Source organism: Oreochromis niloticus, linkage group LG14 (assembly GCF_001858045.2).
Source record: "Oreochromis niloticus isolate F11D_XX linkage group LG14, O_niloticus_UMD_NMBU, whole genome shotgun sequence".
Lineage (NCBI taxonomy): Eukaryota > Metazoa > Chordata > Actinopteri > Cichliformes > Cichlidae > Oreochromis > Oreochromis niloticus.
The window spans coordinates 32,203,013-32,213,881 of record NC_031979.2 but is presented as its reverse complement, the minus strand read 5'-3'; the positions used below and the strand labels follow the sequence as shown (position 1 = coordinate 32,213,881).

Genomic DNA, 10,869 nt, shown 5'->3' with positions numbered 1-10,869 from the left:
AAATTCCCAAGGAGGAATTGTTTGTGTTCTTTATATTATGATAATTTTTCACTGTTGATGTTCACGTCTTTCAAAGCAATCGGTAAAGTATACGTGGCTCACCTGACCGAGAGGCGGTGCCAGATACTGAACAGGACCGTTACATGCCAGTGCATCATCTTATCATAATAACATCCAATTTGGGTCTTACAGCAGGCCAAAGAGTTTAGATCAATGCATGAACCTTACACTAATTACCTCCAATGCAAAACATCTGCATAAACTCTGATGCAGAGAAAAGCCCAACAATCATATGACCCCCTTGGGGGCAGTGGAAAGGAAAAACTCTCTTTTAACAGGAAGAAATCTCTGGCAGAACCAGGCTCAGACATCTGCCGCGACCAGTTGGGGTGAGACTTACTCTCTGTAAGTTGTTCATTTTGATATATTTTTTAATTATTATATTTGTTTGTGCCTTTACTTCAGAGAAGACTTACTGTAAAGAAATTTCCAGGCTTCTCATGTTTTATTTAGTAATCATGAGCGTTATTGGCTAAAATACATAACCAGTATAATTTCTGCTGTGTAGAGTTCAATGACATTTTGTGCAAATCATCATTACATAACAATATTACAGTCCCTCAGCAACACTCGTCTGCAGGTGTAATTATCTAGAATAATGGTTGTTTCAGTTCAGCCAGTGCTGAACATTTTGTTTTAAAAGCTGATGTTTGTATTGGGGAAAAAAAATCATACAGGAATCATCACTCGCTTTCTTTTCAGTATCGCACACTTTCGCCTCACTTCTCTCAGTGTAGTACTGAGACACCCTAATAAACAATAGTCCAGAGTAGAAGGACTATGTGTATACATGCAGTATTTTTCTTTCTCTCACTCTTAGATAAGTATTGTCAAAATTAGGAACATCTTAAGATGAAAGAAGGCTGTCCTCGTTTGATTTATATGCTCAAAAATGACTTCCAGAATATCTTGTCTGTCTTTTGGGGATAAAATGAATATGCATAATCCCATTTTTGTCAGCCTGGAGAAAACAGTTTAGGTTTTGTTTGTGTGTTTAATTTGGTTCTTTGGTATTCAGTCGCTCTGCTGACTTGTTTCCATCCATCTTTCACTTTTGCTTTTACTTGCTGGTTAGCTTTAGGTACCAAAAGCTGCATGGACAGATTTGGGCAGTTACAAACAAACAATCAAGAAACTTCTTTAGTGCCTTAAATATTTTTTTTAGGCACTAAAAACTATTTGGTTAAGTTTAAGCACTGAACACTACTTGTTTATTTTTATGAGAAGGTTGCCATTTGGGTTAAAGTGTGCCATTTCAACACATTAGCCCTGTAAAGTGGGAAATTGCCTTACCTGGTGTGTTTAACAATGTAACATCAAAGCATCCTTTAAGAGTATCTACATGCGCTGAGTTGGAAGTAAGATGTAGTAAACCAAACTATTCATTATTAAATAAAGTCAACAAATGCACAACTTGAGTCAAATAAATTTTTATTAATTACATGTAATATAATGTCTAATTACTATTCCAATAATTATTAAATATAACATGAAAAAAATAATGGTTACATAATTTAAACTGTAACTACCACAGATGAAAAGGTTTGAACAAGAAGGAAGTAAAGGAGAAAAAATGCTTTTGCAAGCTCGCTTGTGTCTGGCAGCAAAACACTGGAAAAGCTAATACCACGTGATGCTAGACTTTGAAACACAAACCAGGATGAAAAGGAAAATAACGGCAATATTTTCTTTTCACAGTGTGAATTTTGTATTTTACTCTATAAGACAGCACAGAGCACAGACCACAAAAACAGTGACTGCATAGAAAAGCAATTTCTTGGCCAATACACCAGGAAGAAATACGCAGAGTACTTGGAACACAATTGATTTTCACAGTAAATACAATACAAAGCAATTCAGTATATCTGGGTAATAATAATGAGTCTATAAAAGTCCGTTTTAACATTACTTACAAACGTAATCCTTTTCACCTTACATACCTCTACGAGCTCTAAGCTGTGGGTCCATTTTTAGTCATTTGTGACCCAAATTCACGAGTGGCTACCGAGAATCTCATCCAAATTTATATCTTTCATCCAGTCATCATTTCCAGAACCCGATTTGAGCAGGGAATCTATGAAGTCTGAGTCTGCATTGATTCCCGGAACTGTGTTGTCCCCCTCTGGGAGGAAGTCAAAGGTCAGACGGTTGGTTCTGTTATTATGGTAGCTGCTAGAGCTGGGACTGGGCTCTGTAAAGTTCCCTGCTGGTATCCTCGGTTCAGGTGAGGCCTGGTTAAGGTTTCCCACGGCTGAGGGAGAACCCATCATTGCCTGACTTACTCTCTGACCTATGTCTCTTAGTGGAGGGTTTAGAGTGTGCATGCTGATGTCTGGTGCTACCTGGTTGGGAGGGGCAATGTGTCTCTGTTGGAATGGATGGTTCGGCAAGTCCTGCACACCCTGGGACTGTAGTGGGTGTAGCTGCCTAATACAGAGTCCAGGTGTCACTTGCTTGTTGGCTGAACCCCAGCCCATGTTGACATTTGTCACCAAGCCTCCGACACCCTGTCCTGGCACAGAGGGACGCAAGTGAGGTGTCGATCTCTGGTGCTGTACACCTGCCACACTGTTTATCCCAAAAGACTTTCCTTGTGTGTTTGGGCCCTGGAACCTGGGTTTACTCGGATTCAGTCGAATTTGACTGTGACTGTTTTGCTGCTGGCATTGGCTGACACAAGAACTGGGGTGACAATCTGTCCCAATAGCAAATCTGCGTTCTGATGGTGAAGCACTCATCTTTGAAGCAGAACCAACTGCAAGGTGACAAGACTGCAGGGTCTTCTCAGGGCCACTGTTAGGACACTGGGAGGAGTTTTGACCTGAGGAAACATCAAACAAAGAAAAAAAGTGTTTTTTTTTAATCAAGATTGTTTGTTAGCATATAAAGCATTCCTTAATCACTAGAAATTTAAAGTACCTGGGAAGATGTTTCCCTGCTGAACTCCAGCTATACTTCTTGACTGCTTGTAATCTGGCGGTGGTCTTGTCAGGTGACGACTAAACTGATCATGTGTGTTGTCTTTATCCTTGAAAGTAAAAACAGTGTTCTAAATATTATATACATATGATTGATCAAAACAGTCTTAATTAATCAGTGAAAACGGTATGATGTAAACGCAGCTTACTGAATTGCAGATGGTGTGCTGCGGTTGGTTGAGCTGTCTTTGCATGGCCTGTGTTTTTGGAGGCCCTTTCTGCTGGTTGTTTGGGGCCGGGGGTCGTGGCTGTGACTGGGCTGACATGACTCCTAAGCTTCCATTAGTGGGCAGCCTTGGACCAGCAGGAACACCCTTTGAAAAAGAGACAATAGGATGGTTTTACATTACTCTCAGTGAAAGCACAAAATCAAAACATTGCAACAACACAGGCATGCCACTAGGGGGCAAAACTCTACAAGACATCATATATCTGTGTCAAAGATGCTATTCAACCTCCAGAATGTGGTCAAGGCTACTCCCTCTGCAGATGAAAAAGGGAAAAATGGAGGGGGCTTTTTTTTTCTGTTCTTCTTTTTTTTGTTGGGGGTGGTGCGGGGGGGTTCAAGTCGTCCTCAAGGCCTGCCTCTCCCCTGATAATTGTGTCTAAAGAGAGTGGAAAGAATCCCTGAGACAGCAGGAAATGTGTGCCGATGGGAAGTTAAGCGCCAGCACCATGACTACCTCCATTTAATAAGCTCTCCCTTACTGATCACTGTGTTGTTTTTGGCAAGAGGCATTCCATCCTCTAGAAACCCATTTGGCTCCTGACACTATCACTGATTAAAATGTTGTGCAGGAATTGAGAGATCCAAACTAGCTTTTTGTTTAAAGTTTTGTCCTCAGTGTATGCTTTTTTGTTGTTGCAGATAATCTTTCACCATGTGAATACCATGGTGCTTAAGATGTTACAGTCCTTGCATTTCATATTTTCTTTAGCTTTTTTAGACAGCTGTGGCGACCATCCAAGCGCTCCAAATAAAACTAGCCTTTCATGTGGACACCCTCACAACACACAAGCTTGCAGCAAGTGCGAACATTTGTCATGAAGGAGGTTAATGTGCACCAAATCCAAGTCAACACATACTGTGTATACAGTGTCAGTCATTATGTTGACTTAAAATGTTTCCCAGGGTAAAATGGATTAGAAATCCAACAGTGCATTTACCAGAAGCTACTACTTAAGGACAGAGTCTTTGCAGAGAATGAATATCTACAGGGTAGTAGCTTTGTGATTTTCTGAAGAAAAAAAAGGAAGAATATGTATGTGTGTGTGTGTGTGTGTGTGTGTGCCTCCTAGTCTTAGTGAATGATAATGAATGGACTGAAATTTGGAGAACTAACGAGACAGGATTAGAGAATAAGGGAAGCCGAAACTCATCAGGAGTCACAAGCCACTTCACGTAAGCTAATATTCGCCTTCTCTGCCCGAGTTCAACCCACACAGCAAACCAAGCATGGCAATGAGGTTACACAGGGACTGAAACATCAAAACAGTGGTTTCTCCTCTTACAGTAGAAAGCAGAGTCACTGGTTTTGATTTACTTTATCCATTTACTGAGTCTATAAGAAAACGTGACCTTCAAAGACTTGTTCCCCACAGAGGTAAATTGAAGAGAGCTTGATCCATCTTTGTTGTAAGAAAAGACCCAACGAGGGGTGTTTTAGCGTGTACAACTGAGTAATCCTCTGTCATCCTGATGTGTCATAAAGCTGTTTTCCATGTTTCCCCCCCTTCCATTCTTCACAAGTTTTTTGTAAATGAATACCACATGTGGCTCGGGCTTGAGAGAAGGAGCGGAGTGATTTAGTCTCCCATCCTGCGGCAGCGCAGGCAGCTGACAGTGATCCAGGCCCAGCCTCGCCGGCTCTCACACTGCACTTCCTCCAGTCTGGTCTCAGGATGCTGTCCCTGGGGAGCGCCTCGGCATCTGGACTTGGCCGCAGCTCCCTTTCCCAGGAAACAAGTACTCCCTTCACAGCACTGCTGGAGTGACCTGGTAGGCTCAACCCCTATGGCCCCGCTCTTATCCTAACTGAAGGATCTGGTGCCACAAGATCAACAACAAAACTTGTCCTTATTTACTTTGAGTAAACCTTTATTTTTAGATGTTGCCTTAGTTTTGAGTTCTACTCCATGTTTGCCGTTACTAGACAGTTGGTGTAGTGATAAAACAGAAAGGAAATGTGGGAGACTGGTTATGACATCCAGCTCAGGTCTGCAGCCAGATTATGTGGCATGCACTGTGAGCATTCAGCTACTGTGGCTACTGGGTTCATGCATTTCAGTAAGGACAGTATTCTCCAGAAAGTTTGTGTGTAGTATTAAAATAGCAACTGGTTTTAGCCGAAACTAAACACTATGGGATGATGAAATCGCTGTCAAATGTCTTCATTTGATCTAATGCAGAGAAAATACAGATGTCGCTTTGGATAAGACTGTCTGACAAATATTTGTAACGCATGTGTACACAACTGAATTTGAAATAATAAAAAATGTAAACATAGGTCATTATATTGCTATAAAGATATCTAATATGGAAATATATTCAGTAACTATTTGACTTGAGTCATTAAGGAACTAAAAAACTTAACTTTCACTAACATAGTTTGTGCTAGATTTTTTCTTTGTTTCCCTGAAAGGTCTTACTGAAACCAAAAACTCCACACAGATCTTTTTTCTTTTTATTGAAGCAGTACTTTTTCCACTGCTGCAATATTTCAGAAATTAAAAATAATAAAGACCTGCAGGATTGCCTCATTCTTTATTAGCACTCATATTACACCCCAAAGTATTTTTTCTTTAGAAAAAACACACAACACAGCTACACAACTGGTGAAACTAGCAACACAAAATTTTGTCCTTGAGACAGCATTGCCACCAACCACAGTAACTCAGGTTTCATAATGCATTAGTGTCCTCTAGTGTATGCTGCTCCAGAATGTACTCGTATGAGTACTTTAAGTGGGTGAAGTGAATATTGTGCAACCTCAGAGGTTTATGCAGTGGTGGATTTGAATTTTGTCAGGTTTGATTCAGAAACTGATTATTAGTAAGAAGCTTCAAACATGTTTGGACGTGCATGCTTTAATAACGGTCTCCAGCTTCAGGCAGTGGAAGGAAGCCCACTGCTAGTTACTTGTGTTACACAGGGGATCAGGGCACTCTTTCAGGACCTTTATTTCTCTGGCATTACTAATTCAGTTCACTGTGGGAAGAGACTCCACTCTTTTTCTCCTCTCTATAAGCTGTCCCTCTCTCATTAGCTGGACTTTTAACCCTGTCCATGCTGGCTAAAATTTACAAAACACCATTATCAGCACTTTTTAGCTCGGCTGGAAATTATAAATAGTGTCCATAAATTATAAAGGTCTTTTTTATTATCTGCAATTCCAACCCTATCATATTCATGGAAACGTGCTGGTTATTTGGTCACATTAAAAAATAATCTCTTTGGGAAAGCTGTCTCACCAAACCCTTAACCCCTCACAAACTTTATAAAACTGTAGGTGAAAGAGATTTTACTTTAAGGAGCTCTGAAATAATGTTTAATAATTCAACAAATTCACAAGTCTTTTTCATTATTTGATATCCAGCTCTGTTAAGTGTCTTCCCCTTTTCTCTCACTGCGATCCTTTTTAAATTACATACCACATCGTACATATTTTATTAAAAATGCTTATTATCTCTAATGCAACACTAATACTACTGTCACTATTACGACAGCCAGTACATTTGCTTGAAATGATGCATTGTGTTTATAAAAAAAGATTTGAAATGTTGTGAAATGGGGTCAATCTGAGCCCAGGAAATGCTTTTTCTTTGCCTATTTAAATCATCTACCAATCTTAAAGCCCGTGTATTTCTGCCTCAAACATTTATGTAAGGCTTCTGATATCAGGAATATTTGTCAAGTAGTTTCAAGGCAACCATGAACAGCCACTGTTTAAAGTGTAAATAGCTCTAGCAGTGGTAAAACTGGTCCCGTTTTGATGTGTTGATGTAATTGTCATGATCCTACCTCGTTTACTTCCATGTCTGCATAACTCCCTCCCTCTCGCCTTCTTCCCACCCTCTCCCAGTCACCCAAGCACTTCCCTTGATCTGTAGAGGTTATGAGAGCTCTGTTGCGGGGCTCGCATTATCATTTCACACAAAGGCAGCTACAGATATTGTTGGTGCAAAAAATGAAAGAGGGGAGGGTCTAAATCTCTCCAATCATAACAAATCAGTGATTCAACCTCCGGCACTAGGCTAAGCAGATTACTGTCATTTTCCACCACTTGTCCCTTGTAGCTAACAACCTCCAATTAGCAAATCCCGCTGTGCATATCTGTGCCCTGACAGGGAGCCACCATGACAAGCAGAGAAATTAGAAGTCCTGCATGATAATCTACCATGCTCTGGCAATCTGTGTCATCGTCAAACGCACACACACAGACATTAGCAAGAACAATAAAGTCGCAGAATAAACAGAGCTGCATTGTAGTTGTTTTAGGCAGCAGGTTGGCTGCTGCAAGCAAACTGAAGATGCCAGCAGGACAACTAAATGAGTACGTTTGATTGTGCTTTGGATTATGTTACTAGACTTTCGGTAGAAAAAAAGGCAGTCTGTGCTGTTATTGACTTTGTTTATAAAGTGCAGTAAAATAGAAAAATGAAACATTCTGTGGATCAAACAGAAAATATTTGACCTTCTGATACTACATATAAGTAGCCATACTGGTCTCAGTATTTCATGGCACTAGCTATGCTTGATATGCCGCTATGGGCACATTACATCAAATCTCTTAATAGTCGAAGCCGTCCTGCTATAGAGCTAAAAAGTTAAAATTGTGTTTTCACATAAGGGCAATCGTGTGTAAAGGAATTTTGGACAGAGACCTTACCTGCCGCTGCTGTGACGGTCTGAAAGGCAGCCCTCCGTGAGCAGTCTTGGTTTGCAGACAAAGGGCTCCTGATGTGGGGATTTGTTGGTTCTGGAAATGGAGACCTGAATGTGGCTGATGTGGGCCCGGTGAAGGTGACTGTTGCTGCTGCTCTGTCTTGTTCACTGGGTTTGTCATGATAGACATGGGCTGGCTGGCAGAATGGGGTACTTTGGGGCTGAAATGCAGTGTAGGCTTGGTGCTGAGAACCTTCATGTCCAAATGATTGGAGCCATTGTGGCTGGTTGATTTGAAGAGACAGTTGTTGATCCCTTTATTGTGAGAGCCAATCCTCTGCTGGTTGAGTGGGAGTGGGCTAGAGACATTGTCTTGAGGGAAGGTGCTGGTGGAGGAGTGGGTGCTCATGGAAGGAGCCCAGCTGGTCAGGGCCACAGGTGGGGTTTGGTGGTGGTGATGGAGAAGAGAATTCGGTTGCTGCTGGTTTGCTGCCATCTGCTTTAGCTGCTCTGCGTGAGATATTTCAGGCCAGCAGGGCATCCTTGGGTGTCCTGCCTGAGTGTTAGCTTTTTGCGATGTGGTGGTTGAAGACGTGCTGGTCAATGTGAAAGTGGGCCCTGCAGAAGCCGGTCGAAGCTGTGGTGAGCCACAATGAGCCTGCCCAAAATCTGGTGAGTGCTCTGTCTTTATCGGCTTCTCCAGTGGAGAGCAGAGACTGGCAGCTGCTCCCGCCGAGCTTGGCCGTCCTAGATCCAAGCCAAATGTATCATCCTGCTTTAGCATCTTTTCAAACTCCAGGTCATTCAGTGTAGGCACCGTCTTTGTCAGCTCATCAAAGAGATCCTGGAGTTCTGGATCAATCTGACCTTCATCTTTGAAGTCAAACATCATCTCTGCATTTGACTGGTCACAAGACTGGATCTCACAGGGCTCTTTCTTCATTTCTTTCAGGGTCATGTTGAATATGTCTGACCCCAGTGCATGAGGCATCATGTAATTCTTCCTCTGCATGCCCATGGTTGAGGAGCCCTGCAGAGAATGGGACTGGGTTAAGTTGTGGTCCACACGGACCCGCTTAAAGTCTGATCCAGGGAAACCACAGGAGAGGCCATTTTGCTTTGGTATTTGTCCTGGGGCATGCCCCTCAATCTTCCTTCGCAAAGATCCATGAATCTGCAAAAAACAACATATAGAAGTTAAACCCAGAAAAAAAAATATCAAAGGCTTTTAACATTTACCCTTTTTATCACCAGGTAAGCAACCCCATCCCCTCAAAAATGACCCCAGCAGGTATGCAGTTCAGATAAACCCAGAGTTAAATGATTGTACTTGATGGAAAATTTGTCATGTGAGAGAATTTAAAGCAGTTCTGAAAATGAATACACTAGACAGACATGAAGTGGCACCATGTTTTCAAGACTAATTTCACACATATTAATTAACAAATGTTAATCTTAAAGTTAAAAAAAGCAGTGATTTTTCAAACGGTTCATTCTGGCATCAATCACAAATTAGGGTAAGACCATGCACGTCCAGATTGTGCAAAATTTGAATACACAGTTTTATTTAAACTCTTCCAATGCAGCAAGAAGGAACTGGAAAAATGTTTTGATATAATGTAGCCTGAGTGCATTGAATGGGATGAGAAGATAGTTAGGAATCTGATATAGTCGACAGACTGCAGAGAGAAGAATAAGCTCTTTGTCTGTTTCCCTCATTTGCATACATTATATTTTCATCCATTGTGCTTCGTTAGATATACAGAGTTTCTCCTTTGTGGCTGAGATTCTGCTTAACATGCTGGTGCAGATATCTGATTTCCTTTTGTCCTCTACCCATGTCTTCATTTAAGGTAATAAGAACAGAGGTGGAACTAACTAAGCACACATCAACACTCTTAACACCCTAACTGTGCATTTTACTATTCCAAAAATGAGTCATATTTTTAGGAGAAGATATCATCATGTCTACAAAACAATACAATCTCCAATATGAGTCTTTAACAACAGTGAGAAAGGCTGTCTATTAAGGAGCGATCTGTTGTGTACATGTATTCATACAAATGGCTGATTATCTGACCATGTTTTAATGCGACTCCTGCATGGAAACAAAATGGTTTTAATTGTACACCAGCCTGATCATAGGAGGAGTATCAGTGTGTTGCATATTTCACTGTGGAACAAATTTGACTCATTTCCACTAGCTGGCATTAAGATGATTCATAGCTTGAGGCTTTGGAGCGAATCCTGCAGTTCACTACATTTCTACTCTGTTCATGTCATATTATTTCTACTAATGCTCTTAACAATAGTTCATGTTAATCAAGGTACAAATATCTCTGACTCACCAAGCCTGTAAATGCTAATACATGTCCATGCGTGCTTCGACACAGTAACTGGATGATGACAATAATGCAGATGCACTTAAAAGCAGAGGGACATTGTTTTGTTTAATCGCACTGACTTTGCATTTAACTTTATCTCACTAATGTGAACCATATTTGTTAAACCACAACTGCAAAACAAAGATATCCAGGAGAAAAATTCAACATGCAAGCAGCTAACCCTTACTTTTGCTCCAGTTTATGATGAGTATGAATCCACTCAAAAAAAAAAAAAAAAAAATGCTACGGTCAGTTTTCATTCTCTTGGATGTTTGCCTCCTATTGTGCAAAATAATGTACGTTAAGAGTTTGCACTTTCAAGGTGCTTAGAAAAATCATCTGTTTTCTTCTTAATCTAAGCTCATCCAACAGCCCCAACAGGGCTTGCATGTGCAACATTTGCCACATCAAAACTCATTTGGAGGCATAACCCAGTGCAGTAGGTTGGAATCTTGAAATCTGCACTAAAGATTCTTTCAATAGTAGAAAAAAAAAAAAAAGAGTAAAAAATGTTCTCAACAGGGACAAATAAGCAAACAAAGTAGGCTGGTAAGTGATGTAA

The 10,869-nt window shown here is 40.8% G+C and overlaps 1 protein-coding gene across 1 annotated transcript in view; it reads right to left on the bottom strand.

The window, feature by feature from the left end:
• Positions 1-1,474: 1,474 nt before the first annotated feature.
• The window catches only part of maml2 (mastermind like transcriptional coactivator 2), a 33,921-nt gene continuing 24,526 nt past the window's right edge, over positions 1,475-10,869 (bottom strand). The window contains exons 2-5 of the mRNA XM_005455069.4: positions 7,928-9,097; positions 3,188-3,352; positions 2,980-3,088; positions 1,475-2,881 (exon numbers count right to left, since the gene is read on the bottom strand). Coding sequence (XP_005455126.1) covers positions 2,052-2,881; positions 2,980-3,088; positions 3,188-3,352; positions 7,928-9,097 — 2,274 coding nt within the window. The 3' untranslated portion in view covers positions 1,475-2,051. The remainder of the gene's footprint in view (positions 2,882-2,979; positions 3,089-3,187; positions 3,353-7,927; positions 9,098-10,869) is intronic.